Source organism: Clupea harengus, chromosome 20, assembly GCF_900700415.2.
Source record: "Clupea harengus chromosome 20, Ch_v2.0.2, whole genome shotgun sequence".
Taxonomy (NCBI): Eukaryota; Metazoa; Chordata; class Actinopteri; order Clupeiformes; family Clupeidae; genus Clupea; species Clupea harengus.
In genome coordinates this window covers 6,915,740-6,936,553 of record NC_045171.1, presented here as the reverse complement: position 1 = coordinate 6,936,553, position 20,814 = coordinate 6,915,740, and the positions used below count along the sequence as shown (strand labels likewise).

The window sequence follows — 20,814 nt, the reverse complement described above, 5'->3', positions numbered from 1 at the left end:
ATCACTACTACTACACTACTACTCTACATTTTTGAAGAAGGCAAGGCTACTTCATTTTATCTACAAGGCAGTGAGACATAAAGGAACAGCGACAGAGGGACAAGTCCATGTCTCTGGGGGTCTTGTAGGACTTGTGTCCATCCTCCTTAAAGCCATGTAGTTTCTTGGCCAGAGCTCCTGTGGCCGGGAGGGGGCGGGGGATGGAAGGGCAAAGTGGCCGAACAGCGAGGCACGAGTGAGAACATCTCACTTAATGGAGGCTCCGTGTTAGGGAGACCGCTGACAGCACTCACTTCCTCCAGGTTGGAGGGCGAAAGGGAACAGTCAGGTCACGCAATCCAGCCCATATTAGCAGCCATTTAAAAGGAATACATTAATACGTTTTTTTTTTTTCTTCTTCCAATTACTGAAGCAGTTGGCTCGATTAGTCACGGGCCGATAATCTGGTTGGCCACCAGTAATTAAAACTCTGCACCGGCTTGAGTGAGTAATGAGTAATGAGTGGGGTATGGGCAGTGCGAGGGGGCAGCATGATGGATGGAGAGGAACCAAGGGGGAAAAGAAACCCAGGAAGCGGGTCCATTAAACCAAACCAAACCACCAAAAAGAATCAGCTGCTCTCCGCAGGGAGGCCAGTGCTAAAATTACCCACCGGTTCCTCCTAGCAGGGTCTCCCTGCGGTGTGTGTGCAGAGGAAAGAGCACTTGGAGATGTCAGGGATGGAGAGATAACACAGTGGTAAGAGAAAAAGAGAGAAAGAGATGGGGGAGAAGGAGAGGGAGAAACAGGAACGAGGGATCAATGAGATAGAGATGGGGGAGGAGGCAGGAGGATGTGAGGATGGTTTTGAAAGGTTACGGAGGGGAAAAGAGAAGCGAAGGATAAGAACGGAAGGGAATTGAAACCCACTGGATGCTTTTCTAGCTTCTGCCACTCAACACTCAAGGTCATGCAGGGTCATAGCTCCAACCAACATGCTCATCTTAACCAACTTTGCCCGCATGTGTAGACGCTATGTTGTGAGGTCATCTGAACTGAACGTGCATTAGTTCACATCCTAATGTCCTTATGAACACATCCTTACACCCTTATGAACATGTAATTCATAGAAAAATGGCTAAATATAGCTCAATAAAAATGCATTTATAAAGAAATAATTACAAAAGCCATACGTCATATATGGACACCGGAGAACGGCTAAAATATAGCAAAAGAAATATAGATACCTTGTTGTTTTTTTGTATTCTATTTGATAAGGAAAAGACTGTTATCACCTTCCAAAAACTTTGATGAGAAAGGGGACAGTGAGAGCACCAACCAGGCCCCCGATGGCGAAGATGGACACAGTGACAGACCACAGCAGGGTGACCGTCTCAGCTCCGATGGGTTCCTCATAGCGCTCCATCCATGTCTTATTGTAAAATCTTTTAATGTACTACAAGGACAAAAAATGATAAGAAGAAAGACATTTTAATTTTCTCTGCTGATGAACTGATGAACACAGCAGACACATACAGCATTTGACAAAGGTTACACAATGGTTTATGGTGCTGAAAATGATGAGTGTCAAACGTGTATATGTGTACATCGAGCGTCGTGACATTTTGTGTTGCAATACATAACAGAGTGATTACATCAAATTGTGAGATCCCTGGTAATACCCAACCCTACAGTGCATTCACCAAACAACCATCAACTGAATTCCTCTTGACAACAAGACCCCAAGGTGAAATGAGGCTTTTGCGCTTGCCTCAAACACACAGCAGGAGAGAAAAAACACGTATCACGCTGGACCACCATTAAAGCTGTACCTGCCATGGACTAGACAGAACAAGGAGGCTGCTGGGGTCAGCACGTAGCTGCGTAGCCGACGGCTTTCACTCCTCGCCAGACAGACTGAGACGCAAATCAATATTGCAAACGGTACATACTGTATTTCACCCGTGACACGGAGCGAGTGCAATGGACAGCAGCACTAATGAAAAAAACGTGTAGCTTTTTTTCACGCTTACTTAATGATTCCATCCCACCCTCCTCCTCCTCATCTGGTTCACTGTGTTCCCTGTCTTTCTTCCATTCTCTGGTATCTTTCTAATTCTGTCGTTCTCCCACCTCACTCTCTTCCCCTCTTTCCTGACGTTTTCTTCCCCAACCCCCCCCCCCCCCCCCCCCCGCCCCTCCTCATACCCACCGGCGCTCTGTTCCTTTTCCCATCTCTTTTCTGTCTTTTCTCTCAGCCCACCAGGGACTCCAGCAGAGACCAGGGGAGACGTGACCTGGATAGGGCCGGGGTGGAGAGCAGCGGCTGGGGGCCAATGAGGCGGAGCACATGGCCCCTCTCTGGAGGCCCACATATATAAGCACTCAGACGTGTCCGGGGGCGGGGGGAGACCTGTCTCACCAGGAGACCTGACCAAACACAACCTGAGGGGCACTGGCCCAACACACAGCTCTGGATGGGCATCGCCCAACACACAGCTCTGAATGGGCATCGCCCAACACACAGCTCTGAATGGGCATCGCCCAACACACAGCTCTGGATGGGCATCGCCCAACACACAGCTCTGGATGGGCATCGCCCAACACACAGCTCTGGATGGGCATCGCCCAACACACAGCTCTGGATGGGAATCGGTGATGAGTTACGCTATCGCTCAAGTAGACAGAGAGATAGAGAGAGAGAGGGCCGGATAGAAGAGATAAGGGAAAGATGAAGCGGTGCCGGGGGAAAGCAGCAGTGTAGGATAGGAGGGGGTTAAGCAGCAGTGTAGGATAGGAGGGGGTTAAGCAGCAGTGTAGGATAGGAGGGGGTTAAGCAGCAGTGTAGGATAGGAGGGGGTTAAGCAGAGAGAACGCGATGCACACATCCATTCACTCCATGGCTTTTCCCAAATTCCCCCAACACTCTGCTCTGAGTGAACAGTGCAGATGATATTTTCCAATTAGTCTGCACATCAGTCGGAAAGCTTTCTTTGAACTACATGATGCAATATTTAAACAGAATACATATGCCTATATTTCCATTCCATTCCATGGGATTCCCGATATGGGCACACTATGGGGCCAATTATTCAGAAGCTAGCAAATTCTCATGATGACCACATTCCTAACAACAAAATTGTCCTCAGCAAAATCAAAGATCCAGTGAGACCAATGCCAAGGGAGAAAGGCTGAACGCTAAAGCAGCTGAAGTCCGGAGGCCTGCAAGAAAATAGACTGACCACAGAGCACACACTCAGGCATAGTGTTTAAGGACTTTTCCTATATCTTGGTAAAAAAAAAAATCTATAAAATGGCCCCCGCAGCTTCAGAGAGGGCTGCAGATAAGAGTGCTGGAATGGCCAGCCTCCCCGTCGTGACTTCCTGTAATGATCCTAACACACAATGGACTGTGATCACATTCTGGGGCCAGGGAGCATGAAATTGTGGCATTGTGGCATTATAGCATTGCCCTGTTGTGTTGGCATGGCCCTGTTGTGTTGGCACTGGTTATGAGGATGGGGCAATGGGCAGCCTGGAGAAGAGTGGAGCAGAGGGGAGGGATGGATAAATGGAGAGAGAGAGAGTGAGATGGAGTAATGGAGAGAGAGAGAGGGGGATGGAGAGAGTGAGAGAGATATGGAGAAATGGAGAGAGGAATGAGAGAGAGAGACAGATGGAGAAATGGAGAGAGAGAAAGTGAGAGAGAGGGATGGAGAGAGTGAGAGAGAGATGGAGAAATGGAGAGAGAGAGGGATGGAGAAATGGAGAGAGAGAGTAAGAGAGGGATGGAGAAATGGAGAGAGTGAGAGAGGGATGGAGAAATGCAGAGAGAGAGAGTAAGAGAGGGATGGAGAAATGGAGAGAGAGGGATGGAGAAATGGAGAGAGAGAGTAAGAGAGGGATGGAGAAATTGAGAGAGTGAGTGAGAGAGGGATGGAGAGAGTGAGTGAGAGAGAGATGGAGAAATTGAGAGAGTGAGTGAGAGAGGGATGGAGAGAGTGAGAGAGAGATGGAGAAATGGAGAGAGAGAGAGAGGGATGGAGAAATGGAGAGAGAGAAGTGAGAGAGGGATGATTAGGGACGCAGCTGCAGCCTTCTCTGTCAGGGCCCAGCTGTCCAGGAATCAGCGACTTGTTCTAAAAAGGGTCTGTCGGGGTTTCAAGCTTCATTCAACCATGTCTCTAAGAACAGTGTGTGTGCGCGCGTGTGTGTGTGTGTGTGTGTGTGTGTGTGTGTCCGTGTGCGTGTGCGTGTGTGTGTGTGTGAGAGAGATAAGGACGGAATGGGGGAAAGAGAAAAGGGAGAAAGGGGGATAGAGAGACATTAGAGGAGGGTGAGAGAGATTTCATTGAGTGATGTCAACGTCCCAGTTGTCTGCCCTGTCTGCACACTTTCGAGCTCAATTCCCCAAAACTTAACTGGGTGCCGGCGCCCAGACTGTCCTGTCCTGTCCTGATTGTGGGGCGACATCCGAGAGTAATCAGTCATGCTTAGGGACAAGGAACACACAAGGGGGGAGGGGGGGGGGGGGGGGACGGACTCTGTGATCCATTTCAGATCGATGCTAACCACGGGGTGCCACTCATAATTGGGGCGTTTTAATGAGGTTGGTCGAAAGCCAACCATTAAAATGTCAGCTTTGATTGCAAGCTCCAAACCCTAGCGAGCATTCTATGGAAACAAAAGAAAAGTGTCAGTGAGCCTCCGACCCCCTCCATCCATCCAAACTGAGCCAATCAGAACCTGGATTGTCTTTCGACTTCACACAGTGTTGACTATCAACAGTCCCAGACTTGACTCCTGATTGAGCTGAGGAGAATGAGCGGCTTCATTAAACAGCAATTACCGCAGAACTGATTGAGCAACATAACTTTGTTTGATGGTCACACACAAAGATGTACATTCCTTTGAACCAAAGCACCTGTTATTTAACCCCGCGTGTAGCGTCAGAATAGACAGCCACTGCAGTACCTGAGTCAAGACGAAGCCCAAGGTGCTACACAGCTAGCTTACGAGAGGCGAGAGAGTGGTCTTGATACTCACGATTGCGGGTGCATTGACCACGGAGAGGTTGTAGCCGTAGAGATAAGATGAGCCCAGCGCTCCGAAGAAGGCCGCACTTATTAGAGTGAAGGTCAGGCCCTGTGGAGTAGACTGAGACATGGGAGAAAACAGACAGAAATGAAGCTAAACTGAGAGGGCAAGAGACATCAACACATTAAACAGTAAACAACCAGCCACGTAGATTTAATTCACTTGATGCTAATTGGATTTAATTGATGCTAATGATGGACTGATGGAAATACCAAAACGCCGTAGTTCTACTGTTGTAACAGACATTAACTAAATGTCGCATATTTAATGAGACTGATCTGTGGTTGATCTTTATTTTGACCACTGTGGAGGAAACTCCACTTTGTGTGGCGTCCCCCTATGTGTTCAACTTAATTTATCTCCCTTTGAGTCGAATGGTTGATGCCTGTCCAGTTGTGTGAGACGACCAACATATTGGTGCTGTTGTCAGGATAGTACCAATATTGTCTTGGTGGCCTCGTGAAGATGGTATTACTTTTTGCACAATTGCACCCACATTTACCCGGCGCCTGCTCATAAGGTAAGGTACCTACATTATTCTGGTACCCATGTGAGGCTGGTACCCATTTGTACCTACACACCAGTACTGCCTTGATTTAACTTATTGATAGGATTATGACTGTATAGAACTCACTACACACACTTAGATAAACAAGGCACGTCATTAGTACACACTTGTGAACAGTTTATAACCATTGCAATGTCACTGACAAGCCTGAAAGAGAAGTAATTGCTGTTGATTGGATTTCAGGCTTGACAAATAAATGATAAAAATTCCAGCATCATGACGACTTGCATCCATCCTTCACTGATCTTTGTGACTCATGCCTTTTAATATGATGCGACATCTGTGAGTCGAATCCATGTTAATTAATGGCAAACATCTTAATGGGGTATGAGCAAAACAAGCAGGCCCGTCAGATGCTACTCAGCCTGTCGGCCCCTGTATAAACAGATGCTCTTTTCACAGGGATGGTTTCAAAAAGGCTGCAAGCTTTGCACGCACACACACACACACACACACACACACGCTCATACGGGTTTGCATGAACAACCATGCACATCCACAAACAGGCAAATGCAAACACGAAAACTCATGCATGCAAACATGAATGCTTGCTCTCTGTGAATAATGTGTGCAAGTGTGTACATTCGTAAACTCTTCGCTATCTGTATGTTATCTCCATAACACTAAAGCACATTTACAGACATGCTCCCTCTCCACAAACCCAACCCAACAAAGCGCAGTGGCACTGAGTAAGAAAGACAGAGTCCTGCACAGGAAGCTCTATCTCCCTTACTCTCACACTGGAGCGAGTTTGCCTGTGAAAGCATGGGAGTGTGCTGTGATCTGCACACTGTGCACCACAAAGCACTATTGTAACACCTGGATCATGCTTCGATGGGCTATAACCGACAAACGGTTTCGAAAATTAAAAATCCAAATCTGGTCTGTGAAAAATTGTTAATCTTTTTCAAAAAAAAATCCCATACGGTAGAAAATGCAATTGATGTCATACAGTGTGCTGAACTGGGTTAGTTCCAGGGAATCCAACGGTACCACCACGGCACCTCCAACTTCAAACCATTGGTGCTGCCAGAGTATTCGAGGTGCAGACATGAAACCTGTTTCTAGTCAGTGTACCAAGTTTAGAAATAAAGTCTAAAAATACGGTTCTAGGGGCTGCCTCCTGCCAATGACGGAAGAAGAAGAAGAAGCAGAATAATAAGAAGAGGTAGCAACACAATGGGAGCCAACGCAGCTTTGTTGCTTGGCCTCCCATTAACAGTAAGAGGGAGAGGGATGTGGAGAGGATGAGAGAGCATGTAGGACAGGTACGAAATAATGAGACACCGTGAAGTGCGGAAGAGGAGAGAAGTTCTATGAGGAACAGGCACAGCAGAAAGTATGTCCAGAAGGGGAGGGAGGGAGTAATGACAGCAGGAGAAGCGCTGGTGGCTTTGGCACCCTCAGGCTAAAGTTCACACGGCAGTCAACACTGCTGCTCCCACTCCTCTGTAGAAGCCAGCATGCTGGCGAGCCCCACCGGATGTATTTTTAGACTCGGAAATGAGCGTGCGATTGAAGTGACAACGAATGCCTGGCTTAGCTTTACCGAGCACATGTGGCTACGTCCGCTGTGGCAAACAAGAGTGGGTGGAAAAAGTGATGGAATGAATATTTCATTGCATAATCACAAAGATCACCATTTGCTCAAGGACCACAAACAAGAATACAAACAATGTCTCTTGCGGGTGACTATTTTAAATGTTCTCAAGATTCAAATGAACTTAAAAGGTCATTATGACAGCGTGAGGGAACATGTGTTTTTTCCGTAAAAAAAAAAAAAAAAAAAAAGCAGACAAGCTTTTGCAGAATGCATGCGACTATTTCCTCTCACTGATTTACAGACACAAAACAAATCCATATATCAAAAATAAATAAATAAATGGAAAACACTCACTAATTAAAACGTACTCTAGAAGGTTTGTGTGACACGCAGATACCTCTTTTTAAATTGCGCGACAGGGACCTCATTCACTGAATCTAAATTATGCTTGCTCAAAGCGCAGAGGCAAATTAGTCTTAAAGGCCATGTTTCATCAGGGTTTTAATGGTAATGATAGCTTGGTGGTGAAACTCATGGACAGAGATCATTTCAGGACAACAGCTTCAAAGCTACATACCTTCAGGTAAAATCAGGGCAAGTGTTGAAAAATGGAACACTAGACTGAATTTGACAAGACGTCATTAAAAACAGGGCCCAGTAGTCATGAAGCAAATCTCCATGCATGTGTGAGTCATGATGTGAAATGTCATCATGTGTATAGTTTCTTGGCATGAGTTAATGTATACATTTATCTGTGAACTCCCTGGCCATCAGAATCCTCTGTGGAAACAGATCTAGACAGGGAAACTACTGCTCAACATGCATGTAAATAATCTTCGTAATCACATTCCCCAGCGCTTGCCATTACGATCAGAACTGTGTTTCATCTGAATACAGCTGTTCATATTCACACATGACAGTGACATTCAAGAGAGACTCAACTACACTACACACATGTGGAAGATTTGTAAAGAATTACTCAATTAGATTGTTTAAGACCCTTGTTTGCTATTGAGACATCACTATTTCTTTTAAACCAATCTGGAGAAATGACTGACTATACCAGCGTCACCTAAGACATCCCCCACCCACATCCATTGCAATGGGATAACAACTGCAATTCTATGGCTTTACTGACATTACATGGCATCACCACGGTCCCTATATGGAAGATAAGATAATGCAGCAGTTGCTGAATGTAAGTGGGACAAGGTCAAGTGCCGGGAGGCGAAACCAGAGAGAGTGACTGCAGGTCCAATCAATTGGACATATGTTCATTGCAGCACTAGCGATAAACTGGCCTACATTACATGCTGAGGGCTACCCCCACCCCCCCCCCCCCCCCCCCCCCTCCATACATGCAAGTGTCAAGTGCATTCACCTGTTAAGTCTCCTAGTAAGAACTGCAGCACTCTAGCTGCTGATATGAAGCATGCTCTAGGTGTTCAGAAGAGACCAGTGGCTTTTACAGATGGGATTATGGCAGGACCTTTTCACCTAACAAACATCCTTAACCACTGCCATAAGGGTCAATATGTGGCATTCATTAACATGGGTAGATACACACACACACGCACACACTCAAACACACACTCACTCAAACACGCACACCCTCAAACACACCTTATGGGATGACTGAACAGTCTTGTTATTGTTGTCCTCTTCGATCTTGTCCATGTTTGACCTTCAGGGTTCTAAGACAGAGACAGAAAGAGACAGAGAGAGAGACAGAGAGAGAGAGAGAGAAAGAGAGAGAGGGGGATCAGAGAAAAAAAAAGAGAAAAGGTAAGAGCCCAAGTCTGTGAGAACAGGAGTAAGTGATCCTGGACTGACCTCCTTCAGACTTATTAAAAACAAAAAGTTGGTGCTGCCCAATATTTGATCATCTCGTTCACATCTGCAACTAACGTGTCAGCCTGAAAGCATAACGGCGCCACCCTGTGGTCTGTGCCAGTCTGCTGCAGCCAAGGTGTCCGCCTGCAGAGGCACTGCGAGGGGTCGTGAATGTGTTTTAACAGGAGTTATGTGAGGATAATGTTTTTGTTTTTTTGCTAAAGTGCTAGCGATGTTGCACAGTCCCCAGTGCATCACTGTATGATTCCCTACCGAATTGCTGACGCAGCCTAAACGACAAGCTATTGGTCCTTCTCTGATCCACACTCTGACTTTTACGGTCTGTAAAAAAAATGGCTCTCAAAACATTTTATTGCCTCACATCAAATCCCTTTTTCAATACGGTGTGGTCCAGATGATAAATCCATCTGTTTTGTGCACTTTAAAGATTCCTTTTTATGTTGTCAGCATTTTCAGCAATTTAATCATGCTGTATACCGAATAACTGTCAGTGTGTTATTACATAACACTTTTGATATCACTGACAATGAATGTATTGGTATCATTACACCTAATGGGATGGGTATTATTGCACAGGCTAACCATTAACTGTTGCATAACTGTGCGTGCGCTGTGCTATGATGTTTTTTTACGGTTTCGGTCAGGTGAAACGCAATGCAGAGTGTCTTAAGTTCATTCACTCTAAATGTGTCAAACAAAAATGTAGGTCAAACGTTGCAAACAGTCAGCACAATCTCAACATACTTAACTTCCAAGGCCCAAGTTCAGGATCAGCCCATAGCTTATCATGAGCATGAAAACAATACACGCCCACAACACAATCAGCAGCAGAGCGACAAGATTAACTTCCACTGTTTTGATTATTTTGACACTAAGACTGAACATCTGCAGAGATGTGTGTGTCTCCAACATTCCCCAGGTGGTATAGTTTGTTCTAAAGAGTGTCAATACATACATACAATACATTCATGCCTCTATGTATGGACTGCTCTTAGTTGCTTCTGTCTTTCATATAATGCAAACCTGCCCCAGTAACGCCCAGCTGATAGTCACTCACACAGGGCCATGACAAGAAGCTATGATCTGTAGACAGACACTCTATAAAATACCATCACTATGAGATCATCCCTGAAACCACTTCAATTAACTGTGCATCTGATAACGATAAAGCACGACAGCACCATCTTGTGGCCAAAATTCAAGCGTGCGCTAGAGTCCAATCCAGTTGAGTTCACATGAGCATACAGCTATGTATCATCAGTGGCTTTCTTTTTAGATATATGTTACTGATATTTGACTTTTTTTCCCCTGCTTTTTTTTATATTCAAGTGCAGAGCCAGATGTTTTGGCAGCTTAGCGTTCTCAAGGCATCCGACTGCATTCACGAGGACATGCCCTCAAGGGGATTGGCTTGAGTGTTAGGGTGGCATGGATGAGTGTAGGGGGATTAGCCACCCCTCACAGTCTGCTGAGCACACAACTGACAGACAAGCTCTTCCTAATTATGACTTTGCAGACAATAATCCCAGCAAAAAACTGAGCTGTAATTGAAACGTCAGGCAGCACAAGGGCTGGAGAGGCACCGCCGTCCCTAACAGGTCACAATCTACACTTACATTTACTCATGTGACAGACAGTTCTATCTGAAGTTAAGCTTCAGAACCTGTAAAATGAAAAGCAGGGTGATGCTCAGTTTCAAACAACCTGACATAAGTGCTTTAGAAAGTTTACAGTAGAAGTGAGCTGGAAGTACGGTCATCAGAATATAAGTTGAAAGACTCACCAGGGCATAGCCAAGTCCACTATGGCACAGTACTCTGAGTCATTACAGCGACTGTTGAAATCTCAGTTGCCCCTAATAGCACAGCACCCTGCTATGAATCACAGGCTGCTGCACTTCTACAAAACGGCTGACTCAGTTGTCAGCAAGCCTTTTATTTCTCCTCCACATCAAGCTCTGGGGGGTTGTGGCCTGTTCAAACTTCCTCTCTCAAACAATTACACTTTACGGCCTCTATAACTGCTCAGTCTTGTCTGGCCCTTAAACAAGCATGTGTGTTGTTTGTTTGTTTGTTTGTATACTATATATATATATATATATATACACTGTACTGATTATGACATTATCTGCTATTGTATCATTAATGATTGAGGTGAATGTGATACATTTGATTGCATAGACTAGCATTCTGCATTACATAATCACACTTGGACCATGATGTTTGCCATTTTAGGACAGTATTGAGCAATACACTTGGCCTCTAATGAAACAAGCACTGCACCAAGCCTTCCCCGATACACTCATTAACAAAGCGGACACACATTACTTTTTTATGAACCTCATTCCTCAAATTATACATCTCACCAGAGTGAGTGCAAGCTAAAAATCATCTGTCTCATCCTGATGCACACAAACATATGCAGAAATTATTAGAGGTAAATGCCAGTGGCACCTGTCCATTATAACTTTCTAGTAGTACGAGGTATGCAAGTCTAAGTTAAAGTTAGATATGCTAAATACACTGACTTCACACACTCAGGACCAGACACACTCTTACTAGCTTTATGGTCATATGGACAGCAACAGGGAGATGAATAGCTCTGGCTCACAAAAAGTAGAAGAAACGAAGGATCAGAACTGTGCTTTACTGGAACATATAGCATGCACCACCAAACTGGACATACATATGCACATACATACATACATACATACATACATACATACATACATACATACATACATACATACATACATACATACATACATACATACATACATACATACATACATACATACATACATACATACATACATACATACATACATACATACATACATACATACATACATACATACATACATCCCTAAAACCAGATACTATACTGTATATAATCCTCAACATCCCAGCCCTAAGACCAGATACTATACTGTATATAATCCTCAACATCCCAGCCCTAAGACCAGATACTATACTGTATATAATCCTCAACATCCCAGCCCCAAGACCAGATACTATACTGTATATAATCCTCAACATCCCAGCCCTAAGACCAGATACTATACTGTATATAATCCTCAACATCCCAGACAATCATCACTAGAGAAGTACAGAATTACCTGAGACCCTTTAAGGTAATGGTTATCTGTTCTTAGACGGCTAACAAATACCACTTTACAACAAACAACTAAGCAAGAAGCAGAATGACAGCCAACCTTGACGGTGCGGAGTGGGCGGTCCGGGTTGTTCTTGTCCAGATAGTTGATGTAGCCCGACAGGGAGATGCTGAGCAGGTGGTCCTTCTGCCACAGGCAGCCCAGCTGCTGGTCCATGACGTCGGCGCCCATGTTGAAGGTGGTGACCGCCGTGTTGCTGCCCACGTCCCACAGCTTCACCGTCTTGTCCCCGGAGGCCGAGATCAGCTGGGAACTGTCTGGGCTCCAGCTTACCTGCGGTGACAAGGTGACAACTACCATTACAATCATCATTATTAATCAATCAATCAGTATCATCATCAATCATCACCATCAATAGAAGTATATGATTACAATTCTCATCACACTTCTGTGGTCCCGTGAGGCCAACGTTGACTGTCACTTCATAACCAAAAGACATGGACTGGACCTGGATTGGTGCTTATGGTGCTCTACATTTCAAGTCACATTGCAAAGCACTGAATTGGTTTGAAAAGTCAGATTACTGATTATGTCTAAGCAATGACCACAGTAAATGTGATGGTAATTCTATTGAATATTAATCAACATTATCAGTAGCAGCATTGGTAGAGCCTCGGCCTGGTCTCATGGGGCCAAATGTGTCTTGCCACGTTGTTACAAATGTTAAGAGACACTCGAGTTCTCTGCTTTGAGAATCATACAGTGGCTTAGAGTGGTACAAATGATAATCATTGCTTCCAGTTATTGTTCAGCTACCAGTCATATTCGTTCGGTTTCTTCCAGAACAGGAAGCATCCCTGGAGCAATTCCTACAGAACTGCTGCATGTTGACAAATACATTGCTATGTACACGGGTCTGCCTTTTATCAAAACATCCAGCCCATCCAGCCCACCCAGTCCAACTCAATTACAGTAGTTTAGACCAAATCTAGCTGTACACACAGAGAGGAAGCTGCAATTAAACATCGGCATGTCTAACCCACCACTACGGCTCCAGCTACTTCCTCAGAGTTCAGCATATCTGTGCTCTCTGTTTATTAGAACATTCCACACGCAAACACAAAACACAACACAAAAACAGAAATAAGCCTCTTGACATGTACAGATACGATACTAGAGAAAGACACAAACTCAGTATTTTAATCAAAATAGATAACGGGTTCCTGTGTCTACATAATATGACAAGTGTTCTTACAGCATAGATTCCACCTTCATGAGCTTTTTCCCCTCCCACGGTACCGATTTTCTCACCGGTCTTGCCATCATAGATAATGATCTGAAATGACACACAAACTTCAGTTAAATCAGATACACTTCCTATAAAACACAAGATAAAATGGTCAGTAACCAAATTATTCATTTTAACTTCTCGGAAATGCTCATATCTTTTCAGAACAGCTATTGGCAGCTGGGGGCTGGTTATTTTAAGGTTACTGCTCAGAGTGCTGCAGAATTTCCCAATAATTTGAATGGGCCACCCCAATGTGTGGAGGGCTGATCTTTCTTCATACGGACCGCTGCTAAAAAAAATGAATGACCACTGCCAGTGGCAACAGGGTTTTGTGCCTCTGATTCACATATTTCATATCATTCCACAAGTAGTCTGTTCACTTAACATAATTGGAATTCACTGTAATTAGAAGTCAGCAAATAATTGGTAGCCACACAACACCTGAAAAATATTATATTGGCGTCAGAAACGGTGCATGTCGGGGTCCTGTTGGAATTTATTTTCCAAAACTGAACAGTGGACTATACATTTTCCTTACTTAACACTCAGGAAAAACACTCACTCATGTTTTGGAAAAAGGTAGCGGCCCCATCATCTAAGCTGTGGCTTAGTGAGCCACACATATACTGCACCTCAGAAGATCTGATATCTTTTAAAGGATAGGTTAAGAGAATTTGAAAGAATCTGGCTCCCTTGTATTTCCTACTTGGACAAAAAGCATTTACATGCTTCATCACCAGTCTGGTAGATCTGATCAGGTGAGTGAGTGTGTGTGTGAGTGTGTGTGTGTGTGTGTGTGTGTGTGTGTGTGTGTGTGTGCGTTGTGGGGTGGGGGTGGTGGAAAGGGGGACCTTGGGGTTAACTCTGTTTATCGAATAGTTTTTTTTTCCTTGACTTGTGTGATGTTTACTATAAAATAATAAAAATGCACTTACACTTACAAAATACACAAAAAATATATATATATATATATATATATATATATATACACATAGCTTTTTCTTCACACTGTTCTCAAAACACTGGAGTCATCTCACATGCAGACAAAAGAGAGTCTGGCCAATGGCCTCAGTGCTCCACTCACCACGCCATCAGCCCCAGCTGAGACAAAGCGGTTCCCGTCTGGAGAGAAGCGTACACAGTTGACGAACCGCTGTGGTCCTGCAGGGGATGAGTGATAAAAAATATAAATTAGATTCCCATGGAGAGGGCTGAATCCACCCAGTTCACAAGCTCCCACGGGTCTTGCGGCCATAGTTTGAAACTGAAACTGTATTCACTGTAATGGCCTACCGTAATTCTGCTTACAGATAAACACTTTCCTTGAGTGGAAAATGGACACAAGCATACAGAGGCACAAAAACACCAAGATTAATATTCAGACTTTTGGAGATTGAACTGGAAGCTTTTTGGACTTCCTGTCTGGACTGCATAGGGATTACCTCATAATGGGCAGAGTAACTCTCCAACCTCAGATCATGGCATTTAAAATGAAAGACTGCCTGGTTTGCCTTTCCAACACAGCATCCTGGACCATAAAACGACAACAAGAAAACCTCACAGTGCTTGCATAAGGCAGCCAGGAATCCTTTCTGGACACTTTGCTTACAACAAGCCAAGTCAAGGCCAGGGTGGATAAGTGAGAATGGTTTAAATCAAAAGCATCAGGATAGCTTTGAATGCATTCAGACATGCCACCATAGATGACAACCAAGCCATGGGGACAATGTGCAAGAGAGGTGATAGATGAGACACTGCCAGCTTGCAGTGATGAGATCAACATTAGCCTCTATTCGTTACTATCATCAGGGCTTAATGTAAAAATGCAATTTGTATAGTGACAAATTTGAAATGACAACAAATGCTTGCAAGACATCCGAGACGTTAAATGCAACAAACAATGCACACTCCTCGTTCCAACCAACGCGAACATATAAAGAAACACTGCACACTTCTCGTTCCAACCACATGCACATATAAAGAAACACTGCACACTTCTCGTTCCAACCACACGCTACATATAAAGAAACACTGCACACTTCTCGTTCCAACCACATGCTACATATAAAGAAACACTGCACACTTCTCGTTGCAACCACATATAAAGAAGCTGATGGTTGTCACATCATAGGAAAAGAGGTAGTTAATTCAAGTTATGTTCAGGTTTGAGAAACATCTGTATGGCAAGAAATGAATTCTTAACATATGTAGCATCTAAGCTCACAATTCTCCGTCAAGTCTGTGTCAGTAAATCAAATACACTTTTAGTTGTCTTGGGCTTCTGTATAACAAACAAGTTCAGGCAAAGCCAGCATTCCAGAACGTTAAAGATTTTGGAGAGCCAAGGCCCTACTGTGAAGTACTGCACTGGGATTGTACTGCAGATATACTGCCATACATAGAGGCTATTGTATCATTAGGCAGTTACATAATGAGCATGAGGGAGACAAGAACAACATGCACGACATGAAGCCATTTCTGTCTAGCAGGCAGTCACAATTTTCTTTCATGAAATAAGGGACAGTGGACTGCCTGATGCATTTTTAATCACTCTCTTGTATTCAGTCATTTTTGATCACTCCAGCTTCTTATCCGGCACCACACAAATCTGAAGCCACAAAAACACATATTCAGTCCTCAGCCAACAAAACATTTTCCGCTTTGACTTCCAGATTCCTGTCAGATCCACAACTCTCGCAAGATTCCCTGCAGAAAGCTGACAGGACACGACACAAGACCAACCGCAAACACTTCCTGTCTCTATGCTGAGAAAGCACTCACGCTCATAGTGAACTTGAACTTGAATGGTGGACCCTCGAAATAGGCGCAGCAACTGTCATCTCCGCCAGTGGCCAAGCGATAAGGGCGAGTTTGTTTAATATCCACTGTGTTGATGATCTTGCTGTGGCCAACTATTTCTCCCACAGAGGAGCCAGTGTCCCACAGAAACACAGCCCCGAACCTGTCAACACACACACGCACAAAAGCAGAAGCATTGTTACAGTCAGATCACTTCCACTGAGGAAGTACGAGTCTTTTCAAAGCACAAGTAATTGCATCAGTATTTGTCTTAGATACAATCAATACTAAGTGTATTCTTTCTGTGGGAATTCCTCAAATCCTGATTCAGCTGCAGCCTCCACACAAGAGAACCTCTTCAAAATGATGATCATCTAAATTGGACTCACTTCTCTCTGCCTTCTCCCACCACAGCAATTCTCTTGCTGTCCTCCGTCCAGGCGATGTCCTTGATTTTGCCTCCGAAGGGTTGGTACTCATACTTCAGCAGGTGCTCCTTCTGGGTGGTGTCCCAGATTCTAATCTTACCCGAAACGTCTGTGAACGCATACAGTTTTTTACCAATCCGTGTTCCATCACAGTTAACTTCACAGACATTGAAGCACCAAAGTCTCCACTTGATATTTTTCTTTTGTTGTTTTTGTTCACCATTACATACATTTCTGTCCTCTAATTATTAGTACTGGTAGCTTACTTTGAGAAATACTTATTTTACTAGCAAAAACAGGAATCATGTGTTATTTACTAGTCATCACACATCAAAAGCATGCAAACCAATATCTTCGAATGACAAAGAGGATACACAGAACACACCTCCAGATGCAATGTAGAAGCCACTGGGAGAATACTTGGCTACAATTACTTGATGGGGATGTTCCGTGTAGATATCAGCAATGGCAGGGTTCTGTCACAAAAGCAAGGTCCAGCAAAATTATGAGAAATTGTTACAGGATTTAAAATCTACTGAAATTGAATTTCTTTATAAGTTAAAGTATTATAGGATATTGGATCACTGTTGTACCAATACAGTGCTGTGACAAAACAACAAACTATTTGAGGCATCTAAATGTATTCAGTGACCCATAAGAACGGATGACATGACGTGATATTTAAAAGGTGGGCATCATTACATCGATATTTTGATGATGACGCTCTTCCCGTTGGTGTAACAAGAAATTGTTGCCTTTGGGATCTCCACCGATGATTTTGGCGACTCCCCTCTCCATCTGCGGGAGGCTGGCGAAGACATGTTCTTGTGTGCACAGGGTGGAATAAAAGCTCAGCAATCGGCCTGTATTCATTCTTCTGTTAGCAGACCAACGTGGACATAACTAGAAGTAACGTAGTAGTAGCTGACAGACATAGAGGCCACTGGGAAGCCAAATTAAGAGATTGTAAACAAAGGTTGCATGATGTAACGTTCACATTCAGGTAGTTGAGCCACTGGCCCAGTTTTCCAAAGAGCAAGTGCCAAAAACCAGGGACGCAAGCAGACAATTCGGCATTGTCTTCAATGACTGTGGTTAACTGAACTCGGAAAACAGGCTGTGAAGCTAATGCCCGCTAAGGAAAAGAACTGCTACCGTCTGAAGTCATCACAATAAGCGTCTAATCACGCTACCTCCACACGTTTACACTGGCTGGCTAGCTACAAACTCATAGCCAACGCAGCTGCCATTGGGATTAGTGACACTGTAGCTGCTTAATGAAGCTAGCGTTACACTTACTTGTTCAATGAGGAAATGCAGGGACAATATTTCTTTCTCGACCTCTCTTATGGGACATTAACATTATGGCCAACACCCGTGTATCACATCAATATAATAACTGCGCTAAACTGTCCATTCATATCAGGACATCTGACATCAACCATCGCATTCCGACCGCAAACTCACCCTCATATCATAACAATGTGTCTCCACATTTCCGCATCAATCGGAATGGCGACTACAGTAATGTTACTTTTTTAAACCCACAGTGTTTAACTCAAGAACCAAGCTCTGTTCTCAATGCACATCCATGCATGGTCATGAGTAACGATATACTTAGTTTGCTTTGTACTGAAAATGTTTTTTCGGTCGACCACATTTTAGATAAACCTGTGACTGATATGGGCGAGGTTTCCAACCCGCTTGAAGCTAGCTAGCTAGCTGAATTGGAGTCTACAGGCGAGTTGATCAAAACCTGTCAAGACGTTAGCACGCACACAAAGGCTTCTCCAGGTTGCATGAAAGCTAGATATGGGAGATACAAACAATAATTTAACGGGACTTACTCAATTCGTTATGCCATGTTGGCGAGTTGTGTCGTAATTTCCTCGAATGAATGGAACAGTGAGCCTCCCCTATCCTCGAGTCCCTGTCACCGCTGGGTCTAGACTCTCCTAATCCCACAAACACGGAAGCAAACGCCGCTTCGGTATGCTTGGCTTTGCCCATATATAGTAAAGTCGGCCTCCACGCGAGCAGCTGTCGCCCTCACCAGGCTTGTGCTCACTTGCCTATTGAGGAAATGACGTTTACTGCATAAAGATGCTGCAAACGCCCAAAGTACCAAATTGACTCTAGTGCAAAATCATTCAAAGTATGTATCTAGTAAAACACGAGCTATTTTGAAATTGGAAGCCTACAGTAAGGCTAACGTATTCATGTAAAGAAAATTGATGAAACGAGGGAAACAGTTTAAAACCCAAAGATTTAATATTTCAATATCAATACAGTAGTGAGATCAGAAGGTGACGGTTTATACATTTTTTTTGTTCCTTAAATAATATTGCTGTCAATATTTTTAAATATTCCTCAAGTGTTAGGTAGTAGGCCCATAGACCTATAATAATAATAATACGAAAATGCTATTACATAATGCGATTATTATCATTATACGCTGTTCAAACTGCTGCCATACTCATACTACTGTGGTGGTTTTAAAGGTGAGACAAATTCACTTAACATATCATAGTTGTTGTAGTTGATTTGAAACTCCTAACTTTTCCTTCTCCTAACATCAGTCGAAGTAGGGTCAAAGGTTACGTGTTCTGAGCTTTAATTTAAAAGAAGAAGAAGAAGAAAGAAAAAATGCCTGTAAAAACCAACTGTCTATACACAACAGCACATGCTGTAGACTATGCCCATTTATATGAAAAGCCTGCAAATCATATTTGCTTCAAATATTTAGCAGTACAGAGGAATATCCTCTATATCTTGGTCCACATACCACATTCACATTTGAAGTCTGGGTTAATTTGCTTCCCATGCTGTAATGACTCATTCATCAGAGGACAAACTCTCAACAGCAATCATGTTACACCTCTTTCCCTTCCATGCTCCTGGAAACACCGTGTTGATTGGCTGGGATTGTTTATGGCTCAGTCCGAGCCACTATGTTTGTTTCCCATTTCAGAGCCATGACAGTGTAAAAACACCAAAGTTAGGTTTTCTTAGAGCAAACCCTGAGTGGAGAGCTAAAGAAATCACTTTGACAAAAAGTATATGGAATCAGAATCAAAGACTGCGCCTTCAGTGGACTAAGCAAATGTATACGTCTGATGGTCCTTCGGTGGGCCATGGCCATAGCGCAACCTGCTGAGACTACGCAAAGAAGTGTAGTAGGAGGGTGAGGTGGATGTGTGAACTAAACGGTGATCGGAGATTATGTACCACTGGAATATAACACTGGTAAATCCAATTGACATGCATAAAAAAGGCTTTCTCTTTGGCAGGCCTCCAACTAAACCTTGTCTGTACATCTATTGTGACTGACATAGAAATAGTTAATTTACTCACAAATCTCTCAGAGATGCTTGCTGACTTGTTACTGTACCGCCCTTTTATCTTTATGTTCATACAATAGGATGGGGCGGGGAGGTGCGGCCGTGGATTTACCCTTTTTACAATACAAATTAGTACACATATTTATTATTGCTAATGTTAAGCATTAAAAGTCTGTGATTCTGGCAAGAGGTTGATGATATTTTACCTCAACAGCCAATCAAATCACACCCTGTTGGGTGAAAATCCACTCAGGACTCCGGAGTTGCATATGAGTATATTTATTAAACAACAACAAGCCTGTCGGGCTTACCTACGTCCTGGCAGGTCGGAGAGAGGCACTGGCCCTCTTTCAGAGAGAGAGGGAGCCCGGGCTCACTCCCAGACTGCAGCAGACGAGAGAGAAGCAAAATTAAACACATCACGCAAGGTTTATGTAGATAGAAGTTAGCGTTCTCTGATGCCAAAACAATTTGTCAGCGGGGATAACTAGGTGGTGGGTCTCTGACGTCCGAGGTCATCTTACTATGCTTCCTGTCTTGCAAGGATGTCGGTTTAACATAGGGTCGTAAGAAGCACAGTTCGAACCTTCTTATCACCTCATGTCCAAACATGCTCTTACACATATGCAGGACTAAGTGGCACCTAATAACCGAAGTTACACACACACAGGAACACAGAAAAGTCATGTTCCTGCTTACATAAGCACATGATTCATACAAGGTAATAATTAATACAAGGCAGGTTGATTAATGCATTCATACTTGATTCAAGTCATAGTTTCATATTTCTACATCACAC

General features: G+C 43.7%; 2 protein-coding genes across 2 annotated transcripts; both read right to left on the bottom strand.

Annotated features, from left to right (window-relative positions):
- Positions 1–1,183: 1,183 nt before the first annotated feature.
- On the bottom strand, positions 1,184–10,933 carry LOC116225229 (solute carrier family 2, facilitated glucose transporter member 9-like). Its single transcript, XM_031587397.2, has 4 exons — positions 10,825–10,933; positions 8,811–8,881; positions 5,026–5,136; positions 1,184–1,435 (listed from the first exon to the last, which is right to left on the bottom strand). Exons 2-4 carry the CDS (start codon positions 8,862–8,864, stop codon positions 1,271–1,273), a joined length of 330 nt encoding a protein of 109 aa, XP_031443257.1. The 5' UTR covers positions 8,865–8,881; positions 10,825–10,933; the 3' UTR covers positions 1,184–1,270.
- Positions 10,934–11,906: 973 nt separating this feature from the next.
- LOC116217996 (WD repeat-containing protein 1-like) lies at positions 11,907–17,153 on the bottom strand (the record flags this gene model as incomplete). Its single annotated transcript, XM_031558033.1, has 6 exons — positions 11,907–12,489; positions 13,412–13,492; positions 14,532–14,600; positions 16,229–16,409; positions 16,636–16,783; positions 17,060–17,153. Coding segments are annotated over 6 exons (945 nt in total), but the record flags the coding sequence as incomplete, so codon positions are not given.
- Positions 17,154–20,814: the final 3,661 nt, after the last annotated feature.

What these genes read in the sequence shown, in the direction of transcription:
- LOC116225229 (XM_031587397.2), bottom strand. Translation starts at nt 8,864, where the DNA reads ATGGACAAGATCGAAGAGGACAACAATAACAAGACTGTTCAGTCATCC. An exon ending in CTGTTCAGTCATCCCATAAG is followed by an intron (nt 5,137 to 8,810) that starts GTGTGTTTGAGG and finishes CCCATGTCTCAG; the next exon opens with TCTACTCCACAGGGCCTGAC. An exon ending in TGGTCAATGCACCCGCAATC is followed by an intron (nt 1,436 to 5,025) that starts GTGAGTATCAAG and finishes TTGTCCTTGTAG; the next exon opens with TACATTAAAAGATTTTACAA.